We start from the raw sequence: 12258 nt of genomic DNA on the forward strand, positions 1-12258 counted from the left end.
AATCAACTAAAGCTGAGGTCTCATTTGGAACATTCAGGCATTGGCCCTGGCAAACCATTGCTGTACCATTCACAATTGGATATTTAAAATGCTGAGAATAGATATCCTGAATATAGTCAGCAATAACTAAATTCTTTATAAATACGTAACCTGGTGTTGTAGATTTGTCTTTAGATTGAGATTGCAGACAAATTTCTCTATTTAATTCTCCCTTGGGTGGAACTGTCTGGGATAAAGTTGACTTCACAATTGGTTTCGATACCCCCGTTTTCAGAGGACTAATAGGAGTTTTTGGAAGTAGCTCAGGATTTTGTCCCTCACAACTTTTAGCATCAGTGATAGATGTAGTAGATTTCACTGGAGAAGAAGTAGCTTTCTGAAACATGAAAACACTTAGGGTAAATAACATTCACAATATCTAAAAATAGTCCTATAACAAAACAATTCAAGTCCTATTTACTTGATAGCCTTTATGTAAGATTCATGAAAATGAAATGATTTTGCTCTCTAATAGATCAAACAAATTTGAAAGATTTGGGAAAAAAACAACTTAAAAAATGCTATGATTTAAAGCATAATATGTGGGTTAGTCTGCATAATATACTCATGGGTAATTAAGTATTAGCAGTATGATCACTCTTTATTTAAAAAAAAGTTTTATTCATATTATTGCACTAGTACCTTTATCAAATTAACTATGTTAGACCAAATTACATTTTAATTAAGTCTAAAAATTTAACAAAATAGTATCATGTACTTGATGGTTAATAAATTAAGTACTTATACACAGCCAGGTACTACGCTAAGCGATTTATGACTCTTATTTAGCCCTCCAAATCATCTTTTTTTCCTATTTTACATATAGAAAAATAAAGCCTTGCAATATTAAGCACCTTGTCCAAAGCACCTTGTCCACACTTCTAATTATGTGGTAGAGCTGGGATTCAATGCAGGTCTAATTCTAAAGCCTAGCTCTACACTAAAAGACAATGGTCAGAAACACAAAATTATTTTTCCTTTTTATTTAAGATTGTTTTTTGAAAACTGTTGAGGTAATACATGCACAAAGTAAAAGTTTCAAACATTTCAAAAGGATATACAGTGAAAGTATCATACCCTGTTTGGCAATTTGCCTTCCTGGAGGCAACTATAGCTACTATTTTGTTATATATCTTTTCAGAAATATTTGATAAATTTATATAAATTTATCATATATATATTTAAAGCATTATAACAGAGGACTTCATTTTCAGTGCTCTCCTTAATGACTAAGAAGAGGCTCTATCATTCCATTATAGACTCTGGATTTGCATCAAATTAGTATAACTTCAGCTGTCAACTGCTAATCGATCTTAGGATGGGTACCCAACTTAACAATTTTCACTTTCTAAGAAACTGACATCTTACAAATACATATAAACTCACTATGCATCTATTGTAAAACACATACCCACCCATCCAGCTGCACATACACACAGATGTATTATACCACTCATAACAATTAAAGAAAAGGCTTCCAAAGACCAAAATGATATTGACTTACCACAGAGCTGGAAATTGAGGCATTAACCAAAGATGCATCATCAGCACTTGAGGATGGGGCTTTATTCAAAGAGGCATCGCAATCCCTTTGGGAACAGAATGTAGCTTCCTGCTTAACACTGCTGCTATTGATCCTAGCAGATGCTCCACTTGCAGAGGAAAATTTGGATAAACAAGCGGTACCAGGCTGTTCTTGTACACTGTTTTGTTTTGCAAATGAGTGATTTACATCATCTTCCCAGGAGCAAATAGTTGCAGCAAGGTTGGCCAGACGGCCCCTTCTCCCAACTGGAGTTGCCGAGGCATTTGAAAGCGGTGGTTTGGGAGGGGAAGCAGCCTTTTCCTCTGAAGGCATTGGTGAGAAGAGTGAGCTTTCAGGAATATCATCTGAAAATGTTTTCAGAAAAGTTAAAAACCATGTTTAAGAGTAATACATACACCGCATGTTCTCACTCATAGGTGGGAATTGAACAATGAGAACTCATGGACACAGGAAGGGGAACATCACACTCCGGGGACTGTTGTGGGGTCGGGAGAGGAGGGAGGGACACCATTAGGAGATATACCACGAGTTAATGGGTGCAGCAAAACAACATGGCACATGGATACATATGTAACAAACCTGCACATTGTGCACATGTACCCTAAAACCTAAAGTATAATAAAAAAAAAAGAGTAATACTTACGTATAATACAAGAATCACTCTATGCAGAATTTTTAAATGAGATTAATAGGTTTAAGAACCAGTGAAAAGTTCTAGCATGCATGAAACTTCCAAATTATTTAAATTTGACAATATCTTTTTAAATCAAATGATACTAAATCTGAAATCAAAAAAAACTATTAGACCTATTTTTTCCATTTTTCGATGGATCATGAATAAGATAGGTTGTATTTTTACAATGAATTCATGGTGTTATATATAACATTGCACAATTTAAGATTATGTATCTCACAGAAACTTTTTGTTTTAAAAATGGATTAGACCATTGCTGTACAACAGAATGTTTGATTGTTCAATACAGTAACCATTAGCCACTTGTGACTAATGAACACTTGAAATGTGGCTAGAGCAGCTGATAAACTACATTTTATTTCATTTTAATTAACTTAAACATCCACATATGGCTAGTGTCTTCTGTATTGGATAGCACAGGGTTAGATCAAATCAAAAACAACTAAATGTTTTTCTGCATAGTTACTTCATTTGGAGAGAAATCCCAAATAGTGATATTTAACTGACGAAGATTCTAGGCCTTCCCTAGGGCATGTATATAGGGAAGCCAAGGTTCATAGCATTTCCTACTCCACAAATTCAATCAAGGAAAGAGGAATCCCTCCTGTCCAAAGCTTCCACTTCTGCTGAATTTTCAATTCTGCCCCTCCAAAACCTTCTCAGGGATCTTGCTCAAAATAAGCCCTCTCCTTCTCTACAAACTCTTCTCTGCACATAAACACAGTCATGAGTTGTTTAACAATGGGGATACATTCTGAGAAATGCATCATGAGGTGATTTTGTTATGTGTACCTCACAGAGCACACTTCCACAAAAATGGTATAGCCTACTATATAGTTAGGATATGTGGTAAAACCTATTGCTCCTAGGCTAAAAACCTGTACAGCATGTTACTCTACTGAATATTGCAGGCAACGGTAACACAATGGTAAGCAAACATCTAAATATAGAAAAAGTACAGTAAAAGTACATTATAATGAGACTACCATTGTATATGCAGTCCACCACTGATCAAAACATCAATATGTGGTGTATGACCATACAGTAGCCCATGCCTTATCTTCAGTTTCACTTTCCCAGTTTCCTTACCAGTGGTCAACTGTTGTCTAAAAATATTAAATGGAAAATTCCAGAAATAAACAATTCATAAGTTTTAAACTGCACACCGTTCTAAGTAGCATTATGAAATCTTGCACCATCTGATCAGGATATGAATCCTTTGTCCAGCATATCTACACTGCAGACGCCATCCACCCCATAATCACTTTATAGCCGTCTTGGTTATCAGATTGACTACTGGAGTATGCAGTGCCTGTGTTCAAGTAGCCTTTATTTGCCCTAATGATGTCCCCAAAGCACAAGAGCAGTAGCAGTGATGCTGGCAATTCAGATATGCCTAAGAGAAGCCATAAAGTGCTTTCTTGAAGTCAAAAGGTGAAAGTTCTCGACTTAATAAGGAAAGAAAATAATATGCTGAGGTTGCTAAGATCTATGGTAAAAATGAATCTTCTTCCATGAAATTGTGAGGAAGATAAAAGAAATTCATGGAGTTTTGCTGTCGTACCTCAAGCTATGAAAGTTATGGCCACAGTGTGTGTGTAAGTGCTTAGTTAAAATGGAAAAGGCATTACATTTCCAGGTGGAAGATGCACAGAAAGATGGTGTGAATGATGGGAATCGGCTTCGGTACTGCCTGAGGTTTCAGACATCCACTGGTGGTCGTGGAACATATACCCAGCAGATAAGTGGGGAGACTACTGGGTGCTCAAGCCTCTCTCACCTTAGAAATAAACATACCGGCAAGGTGCGAAGGGGCCACGCCTGTAATCCCAGCACTTTGGGAGGCCGAGGCAGGCAGATCATTTGAGGTCAGGAGTTCGAGACCAGCCTAACTGACACGGTGAAACCCCATCTCTACTAAAATACAAAGATTAGCCGGGCGCGGTGATGGGCGCCTGTAAACTCAGCTATTCGGGAGGCTGAGGCAGGGGAATCGCTTGAACCCAGGAGGCGGAGGTCGCAGTGAGCCGAGATCGTGCCACTGCACTCCAGCCTCGGTGACAGAGCAAGACTCCCTCTCATAAATCAAACAAACAAACAAACAAACAAACAAACATCCCGGCAAGGAGCAGTGGGCTCATGCCTGTAATCCCACCACTTTGGGAGGCCCAGGCAGGTGGATTGCTTGAGTTCAGGACTTTAAGACCAGTCTGGGCAACATGGCAAAACCTACAAAAAATGCAAAATCTGCAAAAAAATGAAAAACTTGGCTGGGCTTCGTGATGCGCCTGTAGTCCCAGCTACTCGGGACACTGAGGTGGGAGGATTGCTAGAGCCTGGGAGGTGGAGGAGGTTGCAGCGAGCTGAGAGCATTACCACTGCACTCTAGCCTGAGCGACGAGGCAAGGCTCTGTCTCAAAAAAAATAAACATCCCCTCATTGATATACATCCTCTTTAACTACTGCCCCTCTTTCCCTGCACAATATTCACTCACCACTTAACTCACTCAACTGACCTTCTGCCTATACCACTGCCTTGAAGTTGGTTTTGCCATTGTCACTAGATGCCAGTACATGCTTTGAAAGGCTTTGTATTTCTTGACATCTCTAAAATATATCACTCCCTTTCTATTTGTGACATCATTCTATACTATCCTTCTTGGCTTATCCTTCAGTCTTCCAACTACCAAATACCTCCATTTGGCTCTCCCACACATATCCTAAATAACATATGTGAAGTTGAAATTGCCCCAAACATATTCCTCCTCATCTTAGGAAAAGACATCACTAACTATCCAGTCACTGAGGCCAGGAATCTGACCTCTTCCTCCCTTCTCCCTCTACCATCCAGTCATTAGGTCCTAGAGTTTGTCTCCTATATCTCTCAAATCCAGCTTCTCCTCTTCATTTCCACAGGCCTTCACTCTTTGCAACTAGATTATATTTTATTTTATTTTTTGAGAAAGAGTTTCGCTCTTGTTGCCCAGGCTGGAATGTAATGGCGCAATCTCGGCTCACTGCAACCTCCGCCTCCCAGGTTCAAGAGATTCTCCTACCTCAGCCTCCTGAGTAGCTGGGATTACAGGCATGCACCACAGAGTATAGTTACAAGAGCTAGAGATCTTATTAAGCCCATTCCTAAAATATGACAATAAAACTGTCATCTGCTGATAGGACAGCACTTATTCTAGGGAAAATAACAGAGGTATATAAAGGGTATTGCAGGGAAGGTAGTAGTCAGGGAGGCTTTTCTGGAGGAAGAGACTCCTTAAGCCGGACTCTGAAGGACAACTGGCTTCAGAGAATGGAGATAATCTAGTCAGAAAAACAAAACCGTATAGAAAGCAGACGTAAGTAACATGAGCAGAGTGTGTGTATAAGTAGATCCTATTCCGGTGTTTAAAGCAAGCAGTAGAAAACCAAGAGTTACACTTTTTTTCCATTCTGAATGTGTCAAAATAGAGAGATACGTTTGAAAAAGCAACAGGTCCAGACTGAAATTTAATCAGGAGGTGATGGGGAGGTTCTGGGAGAGTTTAAAGCAGAAGCAGGCAAGTGTTTTAGAAAAATCACGCTGGTGTGAGAATTGAGGAGGGACTGGACAGGGCAGAGGTTTGAAGCAGGAAGACCAGTGAGAAGGCTAATATTATAATCTAGGTGCAGGCAGGACACAGTGGGTCACACCTGTAATCCCAGCACTATGGGAGGCCGAGGCAGGCACATCACCTGAGGTCAGGAGTTTGAGACCAGCCTGGCCAACATGGTGAAACCTTTTGTCTCTACTAGAAGTACAAAAAATTAGCTGGGTGTGGTGGCATGCACCTGTAATCCCTGCTACTCGGGAGGCTGAGGCAGGAGAATTGCTTGAACCTGGGAGGCAGAAGTTGCAGTGGGCCAAGATTGTGCCACTGCACTCCAGCCTGGGCAACAGAGCAAGACTCCATCTCAAAAAAAAAAAAAAAAACAGCTTTATTGAAGAAGCAATGTTACAACTCTGTTGATTCCCTGTGCAGAGCAGGGCTATCCCATAGGCAGAGAGTAGCAGTTCAGGGCAGTTTTACAGTCATATTTATACCTACTCTTAATTGCATGCACATTAACGGGCAGCTTATGCAGAAATATCGAGGTACGGGATAGTAACTTTTGGGTCATTGCCATGGAAAGGGGTGGTAACGCCTGGGTGTTGCCATGGCAATGATGAATTGACATGGCACACTGGTGGGCATGTCACTGGAAAGCTGCTTGCCCCTAGGCCCTGTTTTAGCTAGTCCTCAATTTTTTTTAAATTTCTTATTTCTTTGTTGTTGTTATTTCTCAATCTTGTCCAGTGCCCAAGTCCCGCATCTGGAGTCGAGTCCTACCTCTTACCTCACCACTACTAAAATAAATAGGTATTAATTGACACCATAGACTATGCTATGTGCCAAAAAACATCAGGTGGCCTGCCGAGGTGGCTCACATCTATAATCCCAGCACTTTGGGAGGCAGAGGCGGGCGGATCACCTGAGGTCAGGAGTTCAAGACCAGCTTGGACAACATGGTGAAACCTCATCTCTACTAAAAATACAAAAATTAGCCCGGTGATGGCATGAGCCTGTAATCCCAGCCACTCGGGAGGCTGAGGCAGGAGAATCACTTGAACCCGGGAGGCGGAGGTTGCAGTGAGCCGAGATTGCGCCACTGTACTCCAGCCTGGGCAACACAGTGAGACTCTGTCTCAAAAAAACAAAAATAAAAACAAAAACAAAAAACCATCAGGCAGGTCACAGGAGTTAAGAGCTCTAAAGTCAAACCATTGGGATTTGAATTTGAGCTGGCTAACCGTGGACAGGTTTATTACCCTATATGAACCCAGTTTCCTTCTTCTATAAAATGAAGATAAAAGTGGTATATATATCTCAAGATTATAAGAATTAAACGCTATTAGAATAAAAAAATTAGAATAAAAAATATTTGCAATGCCTAGCATTTTACATACTGTTTGTTCTTGAGATTATTATCATCACTGACAGAAAACATAAACTCTCTGCTGTCTAATTCTTATCAAAATTTCAGTTAAAAAAATTGATATGTATGGAAGACTGCCTGAAATATATGTAGTCCATTTGGTTTAATCCAGTCTAAAATATCTGTCATCCATCCAGCCCCATTCTTCAGATCACTTGATCTCAATTCTGGCTATGCATCAGAATTACCTAAAGAGCTTTAAAAAAAATAAGACAAAAGCACACCTTGGAGCTCCACCACATTGCTGAAATTCTAATCCTATGGTCTATGTGATTCTGATACAATCAGCCAGGCTGAGAACCACCTAAGGAATGCTTCCTTGGGTGAGGCCTAGTAGCCACTGAGCTGTCTGCAAGCACCGTGGGGTCTACCTGCACTGTGCTAGCTCACTTTAGAAATGCTTCTACTGCTGGATGCTGTGGCTCATTACTGTAATCCTAACACTTGGGAGGCCAAGGCGGGCGATCACTTGAGGTCAGGAGTTCGAGACCAGCCTGGCCAACATGGTGCAACTCCATCTCTACCAAAAAATACCCAAAAAATTAGATGGGCATGGATGGTGGCCCGCACCTGTCATCCCAGCTACTTGGGAGGCTGAGGTACGAGAATCGCTTGAACCTGAGAGGCGGAAGTCGCAGTCAGCCAAGACTGGGTAACAGAGTGAGACTCTGTCTCAAAAAAAAAAAAAGAAAAGAAAAGAAAAGAAAAAAGAAATGCTTTTACTGAGCCCAAGCCAGGACATCTGCCTACCTTGAGAAACCTTATAGGTTTATCGGCTCCCACAAAGTCATATTTAAGGACACATGAAAGAAAGTTCTCTCAGCTCTTAGTGCCAAATCTCAAGTCTTAGTGCCAAAGATGGTTCTGCTCTTAGCTTGTTAGTCATGTAACTGATAAGTGTTTCATGTCTTCGCATAGGCCACTAGCAAAAGGAAGACTTTACAGTCTGCACTTAATGACTTTACTTTTCACTTGTTTTCCCTTCCCCGTATTTTCTCTTCACCTTGACTTCTTTATTTTTCTTGTTTCAAAATACAGATATTTTTATAAGTCATCTCAAAGCTTTTTTTTTTTTTTTAACAAGGCAGGCGATAAGTGAAATTGATCATAGCATAAATAACCCTGTTGCATAACTGTTGCTTTACTTCTCAGGTTCCCCTTCTGATTATAGGCTTATGAAAGGCAAGGATCAAGCCACTTCATTCGTTTCCAGCACTGTGCGTGATAATATACTTTGCAGGTGCTCAATTTATGTTTTTTTGACATTTTATTTCTCCCCTACTGAAAAGCATTGCATACCTTAGTCCCTCAAGTTTATTTAATTATTGAATCCATGAAATAGGATTTCTTTAACATGGAGCTGAGGGTCAGCAATGCTAACAACACATATAGTTTGTTCTCAACTGTTTTTCATTGCAGATATTAAGGTAATACAGTTATAAGATCAGGTTTCTATGAACTAGTCCAAGAACCTCATTGTGATCTACTTCAGTCTAAACACAACCAACTTATACTACTGGTAGACAAACCATATGCAAGCAAAGGATACTCAACATATAGATAAAACAAAAGCATTTTTCATGAGTTAACTGATAAAATGTTCAACATACCAAACTGAATCTTATTGGAACAGATGTATGGGCCATACCATCTAAAGAATTCATACCTGTCATATTATCATTATCCCAACGGCGCCGTTGCTCTGCAAGTTTTTGCATACGTGTTTTAACTGAGGAGGTGGCAGTTGCTTCCAATCTTGCGTTCAGCCCTCTCCTCATGCCCAGCAGCGATGCCGGGACAGCCACAGAATCACTGATGGTATCTGCTGCTTGTGGCTGCACCTGAGGAGACACAGGACTTGGAGAACAAGATTTTGCAGATGTTGACTCAACTGGTTGTTTATTTTCCAAGTTAGAACCTTCTACTTCAGTGTTGTCAGAACAGCGTTTTTTTGATGGCGATGGTTTTGTACAAGATTTCTCTACATTAAAAAAGATGAAAAAAGACATTCAAATTTGTAATTTCTCACATGAAAAACTTGAGGGTAGATACTTAACAAATTAATAAAACATCACCCCTCCCTATTCTTTTAAATGATTTCAGTTACAACCAGAAGTATGTTAAACCCCATTCTCTTTCAGCAACTTAGAAATCTGGTATGAAAGATCTTTTCAAGCAAACACAATTTATGTTATAAAAACCTTAATGAAAAGATATTTAGAGCTAAGCTATGGGGACGCAAAGGCTTAAGAAGGATGCAATGGACTCTGGGGACTTGGGGGGTAGAGCGGAAGGGGAGCGAGGGATAAAAGACTACAAATATGGTATAGTGTATACCGCTCGGGTGATGTGTGCACCAAAACCTCACAAATCACCACTAAAGAACTTACTCATGTAACCAAATACCACCTCTACCCCAATAACTTATGGAAAAATAAAAATAAAAGATATTTAAATAATATTTTCAAAATATATGCATAACACTTTATATAGTGTTAAGACAATAGTAAATAAAAAGTGCATACACACAGAGTAAGAAAGCATTCTAACAGATTTTAAAGATTATACAGCCTAATCACCTCATCTTCAGATAAGAAAAATCAAGCCTAGAGAAATTCAGTTACCCGCCTAAAGTCACACAGCTGAGCCAAGTGTAGAAACCAGGTTTTCTGTTTTTGAAACATTCTTTCATGGAAAATAACCAATAAGCATGGTTAGAAGGGCAATTGGCTTGAGGTTTAGGATTACAACAGGAGACAGAAAAAGTGACTGAATTATCTGGTCAATACCAAACAAATTCACCAGTACAAATATTTAACATTTCATATTTCAAGCTTCTATGAACACCTATAAAATAACTGAAAAAGCCCTACAATTAAAAAAAAAAATCTATCGGAACCATAAGGCATATTATTTCTAACTACAACTGAGTTTCAATAATCTCCTGGAAAATTAATATTTTAAAAGAAGGTACATTTCATATGAGATCAGTTTCATCAATTGCCTAACCAAATGTTCTGGCAGTGACCAAAGTAGCATCAGGGATAAATCATGATTGCCCTCGTTGACATCAACCTAAGTAAATATACATCATGAAACTTTCTAATCTATTTTTTCCCCAATCCACTTTTATGTCTCTTTTTTTCTTTTTTTGAGATAGGGCCTCACTCTGTCACCCAGGATGGAGTGCAGTGGTGCAATTTCAGCTCACTGCAGCCTCAACTTCCTGGGCTCAAGCGATCCTCTCACCTCAGCCTCCTGCGTAGCTGGGACTACAGATGTGCCACCATGCCCAGCTAATTTTTGTATTTTTTGTAGAGACAGGGTTTTGCTATGTTGCCCAGGCTGGTCTCCAACTCCTGAGCTCAAGCAATCTGCCCATCTCAGTCTCTCAAAGTGTTGAGATTACAGGCGTGAGCCACCACACCTGGCTCTTGTTTCTTTTCTTTTCCTTTTTTTATTTTTGAAACTTTCTAATGTTTTATAACTCATTTATGGATCTATTTTCTATGAACACATCTAATAATTTTTGAAAGTGTTCCTGCTTTAACATGCAATACCATCTGGAAATACAGAATTCTTCTAGTTTACAATTATCTAAAACAGTTAATGTGAACTTCTACCTAAATATCAAAATGTAGTTTTGAACTTCTACCTAAGCATCCAAACACTGGTTTTCAAATACATAGCATTCAATAGTACAAACCCATCTCACAGTGAAAACGAAGATCCTGGACTAGGGTCAGGCCCCTATTTTCCTGGCTGAATACTATATAATATGTAATGTATTTCCTTCACTCTCCCTTCAAAATGGATAAACATATGAAAATTAATTCTTGTTCTATGGTTAGCTTCCAAAATAACTGGGCTAGCCCCATGTACTCTTCTCTGCTTTTTAAAAAAAAAAAAAAACAAAACAAAACATTGGTTTTGCCCTCTGTAATTTTTTTCTACATTTTATTTTACAGTTGCATTACAGTATTTTACAGTCGTACTAAGGAAGATTATTATCTCCAGACTATTCTATACTCCAGGAAAAGACTAAGGAGGCTGGCTGATGCTGGCTGGGAATCAATCCTAGGACTGAGGAAAGAGTAAGACTACAGGTGAGTTTGTGTTTGTGTGTATGTGTGTGTGTGCTTGTGTTTAATTCCACCACTTCTGGAGATTAACAACCTAAACTTTAGAGAGTTGGTTCAGCAAATACAGGGTGAAAAAGGTTCATTAAATGTCAAGTATGGGCAGTGTGCCTTCCATTGCCTTGCTGGTACCAGAGACACCATCCAAACTCAGTGGCCAGCTGTTCTGCCACCTCTGGGATAAAAAACTACACACTACTGTGAGTATAAATGTTACCCTACTTCTTTATTTTTCTTCCCTTGAGGTTTTAAGGATAACTTCAGAATGAAGAAAATAAAGTTCAATCAATTAATTTGAAATATTTTTTAGAAGAAACCATTCCAACCCTATAGGTTCTAGGCCTAATATAATAACTCTGAAATAGAATGGAAGGCTGTTATTTCCCCCAGAGGCTGTTACATTTGTCTCCCAAAGAGCTTGGTTCTTCTATACGCTAATGAAATGTTTGGGGCTTGTCTCCTTCAAAAGAAAAAAAAAAGTAAATGTTATTTTTCCCCACAAATCTTTTACCTTCACCACCAGAGAGGGGCTGCTGGTTACTTGCTTCTGAAAGTGGCTGTCTGGCTCGCTTAGCATGAGTCATAGACCTTGGAGCTGCTGTGGGCCTCTCAGCCATTTTTCTCTGAAGATTCTCTCGCCTGGCACGGGTTCGCTCCAGCAGTTTCTACATAAATAAATATATCAGTGTTACAACACAAGTTTAATCAAAGGTTCATAAAATTGCAGTATCTTCTAAAATCACCAATTGCCATATAGGATGACAGTTAAACACATTTCAAAAGTGAAATCCTAAGCAATTACGTCAAGATTCACTAAATGAGAACCCCAATGT

General features: G+C 39.3%; 1 protein-coding gene across 9 annotated transcripts in view; it reads right to left on the reverse strand.

Moving 5' to 3' along the window:
- Positions 1-12258, reverse strand: part of ANLN (anillin, actin binding protein) — a 62601-nt gene that overhangs the window by 44009 nt on the left and 6334 nt on the right. For all 9 annotated transcript variants that reach the window (XM_055293417.2, XM_063608977.1, XM_055293419.2 and 6 more), the window contains exons 2-5: positions 11937-12090; positions 8953-9267; positions 1544-1929; positions 151-376 (exon numbers count right to left, since the gene is read on the reverse strand). In XM_055293417.2, coding sequence (XP_055149392.1) covers positions 151-376; positions 1544-1929; positions 8953-9267; positions 11937-12090 — 1081 coding nt within the window. The remainder of the gene's footprint in view (positions 1-150; positions 377-1543; positions 1930-8952; positions 9268-11936; positions 12091-12258) is intronic.

The sequence above is a fragment of the Symphalangus syndactylus genome, chromosome 9 (genome assembly GCF_028878055.3).
Source record: "Symphalangus syndactylus isolate Jambi chromosome 9, NHGRI_mSymSyn1-v2.1_pri, whole genome shotgun sequence".
Lineage (NCBI taxonomy): Eukaryota > Metazoa > Chordata > Mammalia > Primates > Hylobatidae > Symphalangus > Symphalangus syndactylus.